General features: G+C 37.1%; 1 protein-coding gene across 9 annotated transcripts in view; it reads right to left on the bottom strand.

Annotated features, from left to right (window-relative positions):
- Positions 1-4217: 4217 nt before the first annotated feature.
- Positions 4218-13918, bottom strand: part of MAP3K7 (mitogen-activated protein kinase kinase kinase 7) — a 48119-nt gene continuing 38418 nt past the window's right edge. For 7 of the 9 annotated variants that reach the window (XM_085056329.1, XM_085056330.1, XM_085056333.1 and 4 more), the window contains 4 exons: positions 12831-12939; positions 10007-10068; positions 9352-9467; positions 4218-7286 (listed from right to left, as the gene is read on the bottom strand). In XM_085056329.1, the coding sequence (XP_084912455.1) occupies positions 7106-7286; positions 9352-9467; positions 10007-10068; positions 12831-12939 (468 nt within the window). In that variant the 3' untranslated portion in view covers positions 4218-7105. Of the gene's footprint in view, positions 7287-9351; positions 9468-10006; positions 10069-10882; positions 10970-12830; positions 12940-13918 lie in introns of all 9 variants that reach the window. The other 2 variants (XM_085056337.1, XM_085056338.1) reach the window with 1 other exon arrangement.

Here is a 13918-nt window from a genome sequence, read left to right as displayed (position 1 = left end):
TTGAACCTTTTGTCATTTACCACAATAGGATTTTATCAAAAATATATAAAGTCTTTAATCTGAGGTCCTGCTCCAGGAATATTTGGATAAAAAGTTCTGCTTTTTGGAGAGGCAAATTCAGCTCTGAGGGCCAGGTGAGGGCTGAGGCTAGCCCAGGAAGTGCAGGTTTCATGGTCCTAAAACCACTGAATTAAAGCAGCTGAGATTGAAAACTCAGTTTGACCTCTAGCACTTTTTTTGGGGGATCATGGCATAATATGCTAAATTTTCAATACACCAGCTACATTCATCTCCTCAGCTGTGTTGTTAGGGATTTTTCCTGGTTTTTCCTTTCAGGTCTGAGAACTCAGAGCACTCTGGGAAGCAACCATGAAAGCCTTCACCACACCACTTGTTTCATCACATGGTCCCTTTGCTAGCAGACTCAGAGCTTGTGACAAGGCTACAGGTGTATTTCCCTGATCCAGAGATGTAGGATACAGTGCACTCAAAGGCATTCACCCCGATTTTGTTTCTCTTCCCCAAAATAAATAAACCAAATCCCTCCTCAGCCATCTCTTTGGAACTAGGGTTTTTGACAAGCATTAAATTATCACCCTAAATCTCACACTTCACAGCAGCTTTGGTGTCTGCCAGCACTCAGAGACTCTCGGAGTGGTGGCTAAAGGCTGCTGATGAAAAGCAGCAGCACTGCTCTCACCATCAGCCCTGTAACCTCAGCCATGGCTCTGTGTTCTTGTGCAAAGCACAGCTGCACCGACCAAAACAGCTCCTTGCGCTGTCTCTTCTCCTGAGGTCCCATCCAAGCACTTTCCTGACAGAAGCAGTTTGTTCCTGGCAGCCCCGCAGGTCCCAGGCAACCCTCAGAGGACAAGCTAAATTAGCTACACCTCCCACCTCACAAACAATTCCCGGCTGTGCCCCAGCCACTTTGCTAATGATGAAGGTGATGTAAGAAACTTTAATAAGAATCTGATTCTCATGTACCAGGTTTAACTTTTGTGAGACATCTGTTTGGAGAGACCTCCAGTGACAGGCACAGGCAGGCTCCCCACGGACCCTGGAGAACAAAAATGCTCACAGGAATACTTCCATAGTAGCAGCTTTGCAAGTACAGATATCCCCAGATGACAGGATGATTTATTCCCTCTTTTAGCCTAATCTTTGTAACTTTGCCTATTTTTGGAAGGGAGTCTGAGCAATCTAAAGCATCTACTGTATAGATACAGCAGAAAATCTGCATGAAGGGTTCTCCTCCTTTTCTTAAGCACCTTTTTGGCCACCCCTCTTTTTACACTGCACGAGCTATGAGGTCAGTCACGTGGCTTTGAACATCACTCAAAGGTGGTCACAACTGTGAAGTCCACATTGCTACTCTTAATGAGAAACAAGAGGAACAGACCCAGACAGAGCTCTTAAGCATATCCACCTCATCATAGAATGGTTTGGGTTGAAACGGACTTTAAAGATCATCAAGTTGCAATCCCCTACCATTGGCAGGGACACCTTTCACTAGCCCAGGTTACTCAAAGCTCCATCCAGCTTGGCCTTGAACAACTGCCAGGAATGGGGCATCCGCAACTTCTCTGAGCAACCTGCTCCAGTGCCTCACCACCCTCTGAACAGAGAAAATATAAAGATTATACAATCTTCAAGCTGCCTACAACTAGGAAATTTTTTCTAATTTTCTGGTATAAACTAAGATTTTGTTCCATTGCAAATGAAAGCCCATAGGTTATATGAATGCAAGTCACTACTTGGTCCTTTGCCTAATTACCACAGGAGAGCAGTCTATATGCAGTTGCTCCATTGCTTCTGTTCAATATCAGTGGAAGGGAAAAGCATGACCAAGAAAAGGGAAGACTATTGCATATCCACCAGCCTGTGCACAAGTGTTAACGGATTCACAGAATGAGTAAGGTTGGAAGGGACCACAGTGTGTCACCTTGTCCAGCCTCCAAAGGTCTCCTAGACCATGCTACTCGTGATTGCGTTCAGACATCTTTTGAATATCTCCAGTGAAGGAGACCCCACAATTTCTCTGGGCAATCTGTTCCAGTGCTCACCTGCACAGTAAAGAAGTTCTTCCTCATGCTCAGGTGGAACCAGGTATATCAGTTTCTGCCTATTGCCTCTTGTCCTATTGCTCAGCACCACCAAGAAGAGCCTGGCTCCATCATCTTGTCACCCTCCAGATACTGACAGACATTACAGAGATCCAGTCTCAGTCAGCTCTTCTCCAGGCTAAATAGGCCCAGCTACCTCAGTCTTTCCTCATGAGAGAGACGCTCCAGTCCCATCATCATCTTCATTGCCCTCCAGTGGACCCTCTCCAGGAGCTCCATGTCTATTTTGTACTAGGAGCCCAGAACTGGACACAGCACTCCAGATGTGGCCTCACCAGGGCTGAGTACAGAAGAAGAATCACTCCCCTAAACTGCAATGCTTTTTCAAATGCACCCCAGGACACCATTGGCCTTCTTGGCCACAAGGGCACTGCTGGTTCATGGACAGTTTGTTCACCAGGTCTTTTCCAACCTTAATGATTCTGTGATTCTATGATGTGCTCCTCTCCATCCATCCATAAAAGGAAATGGCTCCCAAGTGTAGGGCTGCCTTTATCCAAGTTAGAAGGGGAGTACTGACAAACTATGTGTAACATAGTTTATCATTATGTAGACAAAGCCTGTTGTATCCTTTGGAGTATCTCAAATTTTTACCTACTTAGTGTAAAGCACACAGCCATGAATAAAAATCTTTCCTTCATTAATGCTTGTTTAGGCTAAAGCTCTAGGATTAGCAGTGCTCTAAGTATTTTAAGATGGTATTTTATTAATAATTAAAAATTAAAACTACTTAGTCTAAATTAGGTTTTACTGTTTCATTAAGTACAGGTCCATGACCAGGTTCAAAGTTAAAACATTTGTAGCAAATTTCTCTACGTTCAGTCAGAGAGGTGTGCTGTCCCTGCAAGAAGCAGGAAACTGCTACAGGGGCACAGAAAATAATGGATACGCACACACCTGTATTTATCTGCCTCTAGAGAACCTGATCTTCACAGGCTTAGAGTACCACCCATCTAGAGACATTATTGAAGTGAATAAAAACTGGAGAGCTCTGATTTCGGAAAGAAAAAGACATCTATCAATTCTGATTTGATACATGCAGCTCTCTACAGAATCACAGTAGCAATGAGCTTGGAAAAGACCTCTGAGATCATCAAGTTCAACCTATGACTGAACACTACCACGTCAACTAGACCATGGCACTTAAGTGCCATGTCCAGTCTTTCCTTAGACATCTTCAGAGGCAGTGACTGCACCACCTCTGTGAGAAGCCCATTCCAATGTCTAATCACCCCTTCTGTGAAAAAATTCCTCCTAATGTTCAACCTGAACCTCCCCTAGCACCTCTTAAGACTGTGTCCCTTGTCCTGCTGCTGGCTGCCTGTGAGCACAGGCTGACCCCCACCTGGCTCTACCCTCCCTTCAGGGAGGTAAGAATGTGTAACACCATGTTTATGTCTGTATATACACCTGCACAGGTTTACTTTCCTAAGATCCTCCTCATCAACCAGTTCACCAGGGATATCTGTTTTCTGAGGGGCTGGGTGTGCCACACCTCTTTTCTTTACCCTTGTCCTTTCAAAGTTTCCCTGCAAGTTAGAGTAGGGTGCCTGAAAGGGTCAAATTGTTCAGAACACTTCAGAACAGACCTGAAGCACAATTTAGTGCTCTTCACAGGCAATGAGACACTTAGGGGGGTCATCTCTGTCTGTGGTATGGCAACAGAACCTCTCAAGCTGTAATATCCATTATGAACAAAACAGAGAAGTTCCAGGGAATGGAATTTTTCTGAACTTAACAACAGAAGACAAGCGCTTATCTCTTTGCAGAACATCCACAAGGAAGATGGGGCATTCTTAAAATATCTTTACACTCAGTTATGAGTAGGACTATTCATCCTACACCCTAGTTCTGCATACAGGAAAGGACGAGCTCATAGCAGAAGAATGTTTTTCAGCAGTGGGAACAACTGCATGATGATTATCTTGCACCCAGTGTGGGATTCCATCAGAGATCACGGATGCTCTGGCAAGCATCTGTGCATGTTGGGGCATTACTACATGTTTGTGGAAGTCTCTCAGCTTTTTTTAATTAGATTCCTGACAAGGCAGTAAAACCCTGTAACAGAAAGCCACACTGCTCATTCCTGAATCATATGAAATCATTCACCATTTTATGTACAAGTTTTGAATTACAATCTTCAACTCCTCATCAGAAAAAATAACAAACCAAAAAGCCTAAAAAAGCTTTTTTGGAAGAACTGCATAGTATACAGAAGCATACTTCAATTACACAATATCTTACAGAACACATACTGTAACAAAAAGCAGAGCCTGTTACCTTTTCTGAGAAGGCAGTGCCCAGCCAAAACTAGATGTTTCATCTCCACTATTAGAGGAACAGCTTTAACTGGACAGAAGACTACAGAAGAAAAAAGTTCCTGAACAGTCCAGGTAGTTTAACAGAAAAATAAAAGTACATTTGTAAACAATTTTAAAACACGAGCCTTATGAAAATAATAAAGGTCACTGAAAGTTAAGCTGTTACACTCTTCTCAGCCCAAACTGCTATGTTCCACCTTTATAGGGTTTTTTAATGATAAACAAATTTTGTCATTTGGAAAACCTCAGTGAGAAATCTGGGCGAGTGGTTTTTTTTAATTTTTGGTGGAATTAAGAAAGGGACAATTAGAAGGCAAAAGGTCAAACTCCAAATTTCCTTTGAAAATTACAAGTCCTAACTATGGATTGAAGCCAACAGTGCAAGGCAGTACAGCACTTTTTTATCATCTGAGACCCCTTTTAATGTAAACCCTGAATAATCACAAGCAACTGCTAGAAATTACTTTTGTATTATGTATCATTAATTTCTCACTGCATTCACTTTCATTATTCAGACCTTGCCATAAAGTGACTTTTCACATATAACACTGATTTACCTTAAGCAAATCTATTTTACTACACAGCAAAATGTAAAACCTGTCCTGGGAAATGATTTTGTGTACATAATTATTAACCATGCCTCTGAAGTTGAGCATCAGTATTTCTGCTGCTCTACTTAATGCTTCAGCATATGTTAAGTAAGCTGCTGATCACTGAGTGTCTCCATTTTGGTAGACAGACAGATGTATGTGAACAGCAATGCTCTAGATAACTTGTGCTATTCCTAATACTAGAGTTATTTTCTCCCCCAATTACATTTTGCTATAAATATGTGTGCCCTTAAGTTGATCCCAATATCAGTTTCAGCTAACTAATCAAATTATCTATTAAGGTTTTGGGAATGAGAACCCTTCCTTTATTTAAATAAAACGAGGGAAAGGTTTCTAACTCCCAAAGATTTGCCAACACTAGATTTACTTCTAAGAAAGGATGTTCACTAAGTTGTTTGTCATCTTTGCTGTTCACAGATAAGCACAACCCTATTAATGTTTTTTATCAAGTAGGCAGCAAAAGAAAGAGAAAATAGTGTGAGGTTATTCCCCTTAAGGTTTTTTCAAGTTCTGCTCATGGGGTCTTATGGATAACCATTAATTTGAAATAAGTGTATTTAAAATTTCAGATTACTTCTATTTATAGGGCTCAGCAGCTAAACTTCAATTTCCTGTTTTTCTTTTGCAAACAAGTGTTATTAAAACCCTGCCTGTGACTGAGTACACCAAGAACTTATGTATGTAAGGAGTAATTTATCATTGTATTTTGAAGTGCCTCATTTTTGTACCAGTTGAAATTTAATTCGTAATCCAAATAATCAATCTGCAATGTAAACAAGTAATTATTTTCTCCTATGTAATAATGGTAAATAATGACACTGAGCATTACATATTCCACTCGAGTTCATTAACTGCAATTCTTCAGTCACAAAGGCAGCCGGCCTTCTGTGATGGACTTCCTTTGAGCTATGTTCAAACGAGTGGAATAACTGAATCTCCATTCCTATGGAGATCATTTCTCTCATTTTCTTAATAGTTTCCACTATTTGCATACTTGACTCCATTTTAAAATCTGCTATTTAAAATAAATTCATTTCCCCAAACTCTTCTTTCCCTATCTAAAACAAACTTATTTACATTTATGGTAAGTGCTTTTCACCAAATAAGTTGTAAGAAAAAAAAAATCAACCCTAAAACAAAACCAGTAAGGGAGCAAAAACATAAAGGGAGCAAGTATTTCAAGTTCTGTATTAATTTTCTTTCTGAATTTTCTTCCAAAGATGCTACAGGAACAAAAGGTTTAAAGGTTTAAAACATGCTTTCACATATTTTTGATTATTTCTCTTTTATACAAGGGACCAACTCCATCCAGTGATCCCCTTCCTAACTTTTGCCCAGTATTCAAACAAAACTGCATGTCATTCACCCGAAGAAAGTAAAGAAAATACAGCCTTTTACTTCAAATATTTTATGAATGCAAGATTACAAGAAATATATCGGTCAAAATGCAGGGCTACCAAGCACTGAACCAAGAATGCTGGCATTAGTTTGCCTACCATTTTGCATGTGGAAAAAATACACTATGTCTACAGGCAAAAGGCATCACTAATGCATGATGAATTACTCTGGTCAGCCAACATCACCTCTGCAGCTTGGTGCATGTTTCAGTTTATTATGAAAATAATCATCATAATAATAGTTTGAGATGAGACACTGGAACAAAATCATTCTTAAATGGAAAGTTATTTTTTTTGCTCTTACCAAGGTAACACCAAAAACTAAAAATAAGGTCTCACAATTTAGCAGCCTCCTCAACACTTGTTAGGCTAGCCTTCACACAAGGAGCATGCAAACAGCCACTCTTCTTGCTTTAAATTGAGGGCTGTTGGTTAATTCAAGTCACTGTTTTCTCACCCTATTCGATTAACCTGTTGAACTGGATGTCCACCTAGGAAAAAGAAAATTAAATGATGTTAAGTGTAGCAGACAAGTACAGATCACACCAAGAAGCTAACACTCATGAGCTGTCATAATAAGGGATAATAATAACAATAAAAAAAAAATCAGTCTTTTCTGTGCATATTTTTCACTTAAAGGTCCCAGGAAATCATGATGTGCCTGGCCGTTTCTGTTGCTGATTTCTGATGACCTCTAATTGTTTTTTGCATTGCTGATAGTATGTTGAGAGACTTTTGTTTTCATCTAACAGCTTTTTATGTTCTTGTACCAGACGGGATGTGTTTTGCTGGTCTTTTTCATCCTGGTCCAGTTCTGCTATTAGTTCTTGTCTGAAATTAAAAAAAAAAGGAATTGTAATTTATAATCTATTTCTATTTGTATGTAGAAGACTTCGTATGTTTTAAATCAGTATTTGATTATCAATCTGAACTCACAACTGGTGATATTTTGTGCAAAAAGAGTTGACAAAATAAATGTTATTCTTTAATGTAGTCTGAGGAAAAATTCCCTTCCAAATCAAATCCGCATTTAAATTTTAAAATAGCTGAAAGACAGAGTCTCAGTCTCTAAAACTGTCCTTTCAATAAAGTCTTTCAGACATAGTTTTACAGGTCACAATAAAATATCTAAGGAGGCACACAAAATTTCATTAATATATTCAACTCCAATTTTAGGTAACTATATGTACATTTTAAATCTCTAAAGACAACTTAAAATACAAGATTACAGTAATTTTTGGTAACTTTCTAGTGAAGTGCTATTTTCTATCTGGGACTTGAACTTATTAAAGGAGTGGAAAAGCAGAATCAAGGAAATTACGTCTGTAACTGGCATTTCACATTACTTATGCCATAAGTGTTCAATATGCTTTTTTAGCAAAGATTTTAGAGGACCAAACGCACTGATAATCCTGCTATAATTTATTCTGCAAAACTGATGTACCAGTTTGTTTTACTATTTTTCTATGAAGTGACAAGAAGGCAAGCTGTCAGGAATATTTTTTCAACAAAATAGCAAAGGAGAAAGTTCATGTTGATTAATTGTTGCCATACGGCTTTTAATTACAGTTAAAGAAAAGTTAATAATTCTATGGGAGTTGAACTAATAACTGTCTTAACCAGCATTAAATTCATCCATCACAACATCATTTTTTGTTTTAACGCCTATGGATAATTACAATCTGACTAAGAAAAAGCAGTTTGGAAGAAATAAGAATACAAACTTCCTAGAAGAAAAAACAAATGGTAGGAATGTAAAAGTAGAGAATTAAGAGTTTTGAAGCAAATATATCTCAAATAATTTATTGACCCTTAGGGACAACATAAATAAAATCAAAATTAAGATATTAACTCTAGCTTCATTATCTCCGCATAAAGTCTAAAAATTCTAGCTACATGTGAAAAAGCAAATTGTTCTCAGAATACTAAGCCCAAAGTGAGTATGTGATAGGAGATCAATCTCGCAGTAATCCCCTATTCTGTATGCTATTTCTACTGTACAAAGGTTTACACACACATTTTTCTCATTAGCTAATCCACAAACACCAAGGCAAGCTCCTTATTAACTGCTGCTTGCCTGCAGTGGCTCAGACACAGATAGGTAACAAGATGATGATTTGGTCTAGTGTGGGACTATGACTTCTCTGAACTGCTCCCAAGCATCAGGAAACAGAGCACAACAGAACTTGTTATAAACTCAAGTTCTGGATCAGCAATAATTTTTGACCTAATAGAACAATATGCGCAGTTGCTTCACTTATACACGTAAACAATGTGAGAGGAAGGAGTTTATTTCCAGTGCACAAGGAGAAAGTACATAACAGCTTTGAAGTATTAGGTCTTAAACCCATGGTGGAAAAATATGAATGTTGATAATACTGTTGTAAATGCAGTGCTTGACGAAAGTCAGATATAAGATAAAAATTAAGTGCAAAATGAGTAACACTGACATATTACTCAAAATTCTATAATCCATTAACTAAGCGATTATTTACAAGTTACAATTGAAAATATTTTAATGAACAGCATTGCAAATAAAACTCCAAGGCTCTTTAACCGGTCAGGTCTTTCATTTGAGATGATACAAACAAACATTACCAGTTTGTTACATAGAGATTTGCCACTACTTTATGTAGAACTTGTCCAGAAGAAAAGTCTTGATATTGATTAGAACTTTCAATTACCTGCTCTAAATATTCCATCTGCACTGAGCAGCTCAGTATTTCTCAGTTTAAAGTTGGAAAATCATTATGTCCTATGAAATGTTACTTCATAAAGCCAAAAATAATAGTCACAGTGACTCTTATTTACTTTTTATTATGTATTTTATTATACACAGACTTTGTGTAAAGAAAACATACAGAAGAAAAGAAAAGTTTAAACACATTTCACTTACTTCCTCTGCAACAGCAATGCGATTTCTGTCTGAACTTTCATATATTCTTGTGCCATTTTGCAGTGCTGTTCAAACACAGCCATAGATTCTTTGGAGTTTGGGCATGGTGCTAGAGGCTGAAAATAAGTCAGACATGTTAAAGACTAATGAAGTGGTATCTTAGTAAATAGTGTGTTAGAATGTCTCTGCAGTGTATTTATAATGTCTTTTAAAAACCAGTAAGCTTTTAAAAATAAGTGTTAAACCATGCCCAGGAAAATATTATTGCACTGATGTCAAAGTTTACTCAAATCTGAAGTTTTTAATCTGACACTTGTCACAAAAATCAAAGCAGTGTTTAATCACACACACAAAAAATAAAGTGTATACAACAATTTGATTCAGTAACACTCAAGCAAATAATGTCTTATTTTGACAGTCAAACTCAGCTTACATTTGGTTTTAGGGATCATGTTTCCCAGGGCTTGTTTTTAATAGCTTCATCAAACCTGAGTCAACCAAGCTCAGATTACATAATATATTTTTTTTAGCCTTGGTCAAAAATTAGACAGAACATGAACCCAGGTTAGTATGTGGCACTGTATTTTGCAGTCCAAATGTCACAAATTAGAATGAAATGCAAACTTGAGAACCTAATAAAGTGTATATATATTACCTGTAACTGATGATCTAATGTAAGGTATGCCATTGGGATGGAGTTATCTGACCCATTGGTCTCTGTAACAATACCAAGAAAACTTTAATGTATTTTCAAGAGTTAATTCTATTCTTACAGAACACAACCAAGAATTCTACGTAATTTCACAATACACAATCTGAATGTGGATAGGCAGATGGAAATAGCAGCGTTCCAATCCCAAGGCAGATGAATCATTTTGTTTTTCTGATAGTTAAGAACATCAAAAGTATGGTCTATCACATCAAGAAGAAATAAAAATTATGGTTATCAACCTGCATTTCTAGAAGCCATGTAACAGCACACAGATTATAAAAATACTATTTTTGTACAGTTTGCGATCATTTCTGTTTATATAAAAATTGCCATTTCATTCTTGTTTATGAAGGATCAGCCAGCCAGCCCATGCATCTAATGACTTTAAAATTAGAAGCTGTGCAAATCAACTCTGCCAAAATAAAATAAGCACAACCTCCTTGCTCAGTTTTGAAACCTGCTCCCAGTGAGTTCTCTAAGTATCTTTCTCACAACATGCTCTAGGGCATCTTCTCTGCTCTGTACAGATACTTTGTGGGTAGCAAGGAACCCAGTAACCAATCTGTCTCCTGGGCATGGCTGCTCTCTTCTTACACTGCAGTTACCCTGGATTTCTCTACAGCTTTCTTTCCAGATTTAATCTGTTCCTGAATTCTTATCTTTTGGTAGCCCACAGTCTGGGGATCACAAGGTTACTGTTAAGCTTTAAGAGACATAGGAGTAAAGACACATGGAGAAACTACTGATTTAACAGCCGCATAATTGCTACTAGAGGATTATATGGAGGAGGGTAGGTGGGAAAAAAAAGGGGCTGCTTACCCATACCCCAAAAGCACCTGCCACAGAGTAGTCGTGGTAGAGAAACTAAGGTGTTGCCCTCAAAGACTATGCTATTTCCAAGAGCAGCTTCAAAAGGAAACAGAAATAAGAGGGTGGGAATGGAGAAAAAGTGGTTAAGTGTATGCTTGTAAGGAAATTGGAAGGTGGTAAAAACAAAAAAGAAAAAGAAAACAACCCTAAAACCAGAGACTTAATCACCACTGTATCTTAAATACAATCAACATGAGAAGTCCTTCCCTACATTAGACTACTGCCTTATATTGATACTGTGACAATGAAGGAATCATTGCAATGCTTCAAAAATACATGTAAATATTTCAAATTCCCAAATTCAGCACTGTGTCACAGAACTGCAAATTTTCTTTGATTGACCAGATTTGGCTGAATCCTTGTTTTATCATTTTGCTTCATTAAACTAGGAACATAGAACCTTTTACAGAAAACCAAAATTATTTCTTGCTTTAGAAATTTGAACAATTCTTTGTGCATGGACTACATAAACCTAGCAAGAAAAAATACACATATGGCACATTCTGTGTTTACCTGAGTATAAGGTGACCGATTTCTTTGGGCCAGAAAACAGACCTGACTTTTAGCTCCAGTGCTGTGCTGCATTTAAGACCAAAAACTTGGCAAAAACTTTTGTTGCACTGGCATACAATTTGCAACTTTCAGTTCCCAATGAACTGCTGACTGGGTAAGAGCTTGCTTCCAATGTGAGGCAGCCATTCCTGTTAGTGCTCACTGCCTAAAGCAGCTAAGGATCCATGGTGCACAAGAGGGCAGAGGGTGGGCTGTTGCAGTGGGCAAGAGCTTTGGGAAGTTATGAGTGACAGGGCACTGATTGTGGTTGGGCAAAGCAACAACAGACAGAAAAAACAAAATAGAGAAACAAAACACAAGAGTATGTTGTCCTCCCACTAACAAGGAAAAGAAAAAAGTACATCTTAAACGATCACCTTATATTTGGTAAAATACAAGTGTGCAAATATACATACATATATATATATATATATATATGTATTCTTGTGCAAGTCAGTCACCACATGTCCATTTTGCAGTTGGTTACAGGAAAAGAGTCTGATCATCCAGATGAAAAGGATCATAAGATTACAGAATTTGAGGCACTGTGAAGTACCATCTTGAGCCTAAGTTTGAGATTCAACATGTACATTTTCGCAACAAAAATGTAACTTTTATTTAAATTCTGAAAATGAATTTGTGGGGATCCACTGTCTTCCTGAAGTCCAGTACTGATTCTTTTCATAACAGAATGCATTATGACTTCTAAAACCGAATTGAACTATTCAATTGTCTTCATTCTCAATCCTATTTCATAACAAAAGAACAGTGATGCTACAATAGAAATATTTACAATGTTTCTGCAGATATATGGTAGTTCATTTTAAACCAGTAATTTTGTGTGCACACGTACATTCTGCATAAGCAAAATTACAACAGAGATGATAAATAGAAGTAACCTACTCCAGCTGATACTCACCTACATAGCATTTAATTCCAGATGTCAGGGCAATGAAATCTTTAAATGTGCATTCAAAATACAAATGGACAAGACTAAAATGTTCCAAGATGTCTATTCCCCTAATTCTCCAAAACCACTCTACAGTAAAAAAACAGTGCTAACAAGATCTTCATTAAATATTACTGTCACTGCAATGTACAGTACTTTCTTACAAGCAAAATACTTACAAGTTTATGTAACTTAACAATCTGTAAAAAAGCATCCCTAAAGCGTACATGAGAAACGAGGCAGTAATGTAATGACTGGATTTAAGCAGAACTTAAAAGAACCATGATTTTCATTGCTTACTTTTATTAATGTCTGAGTATATACCCCACTTCACAATCAAATAAATACTTTAATTTTTTTTACAGGTAAAAAGTTAAGTAATGAACAAAATATTACCTGCATCATCAGGTGTCCATGGATTACGTGTTGGCTTTTCAGAGGTTGGTCCCGAGGTAGTGATCATTCTCACACTAGGACTAGATGATCTACTGCTGTTTCTACTCTCCTGAAAGGACAAAGTAAAATAAAATTACAAGTTAACAGAAGATTTTTTGAAAAGTTCATTAAAAAGAAAAAAAAATTGAAGAAATCTGAACCTATAATTCTCTAAAATACTCTCCCTCCCCAAGCTTTTACCCTGAATCTCTCCTAATACTTCGATCAACTTTCACATGCATTGCAGGGATAACGTCATCCCCATTTCTACTCCTTCACTGTGTAAAAGAAATTGATACAATTTTTCTACTCAGCATAATAAACAGTTACACTGAACAATGTGTTCAAGATCTTTATAGAAAATCATGACAATATGTCTAGTAATCTTCACACCATCATTCAGTGAAATCTAGGAGCTCCATACCAAAAGGAAGAAATACAGTTTGTTTCCAATGTCGATGAATGGAACTACATACAATTGAAGGAATACAGCTTAGTAGCTGCACTAGACTACTGTGTATTAATCTACAGTTTTCTTCTGGCTCTTTTGTTAACTGAAGTTATGTGAATAATCTTCAGAAAACAAGAAAAAAGTGCTTAATCAAAAAGGATCAATCAATTATAGCACATCAATCAGAAAATAAGTACATTCTCCCTCATGAAGCAAATGAAGAACTAAACCAAAATTCTGTAGGATGTTTTTAACGTACTGTTTGATGACTCCAATCCCTTTATTTACCAAAGCACAAAAACATAATACAGACTTGATTATTCTACTAAGCTGCTTTTTCAGAAATGTTATTTACAATACGTATGTTTCTATTTTACATACCCCCTCAGTGACATAAAATTAACACAGTAAAGGATTTAAGACTATAAACCCCAGCAAGTTTTTCAGAAAAAAAAACAAGTAAAAAGAAAAGATGCTATTAAAATACAACTATTTTCAAGATGGTGTATTTATCATTAAATGATTCATTAAATAACTCTATTTTTCAAAAGAAGCACTCTAATGTACATTAACCAGAAACTGTATTTCTTTTTGACTC

This window comes from Lichenostomus cassidix, chromosome 3, assembly GCF_008360975.1.
Source record: "Lichenostomus cassidix isolate B80296 chromosome 3, HeHo_3.0, whole genome shotgun sequence".
In the NCBI taxonomy this organism is placed as follows: Eukaryota; Metazoa; Chordata; class Aves; order Passeriformes; family Meliphagidae; genus Lichenostomus; species Lichenostomus cassidix.
The sequence above is the reverse complement of the archived record's forward strand: the minus strand, read 5'-3'. Positions and strand labels throughout refer to the sequence as shown.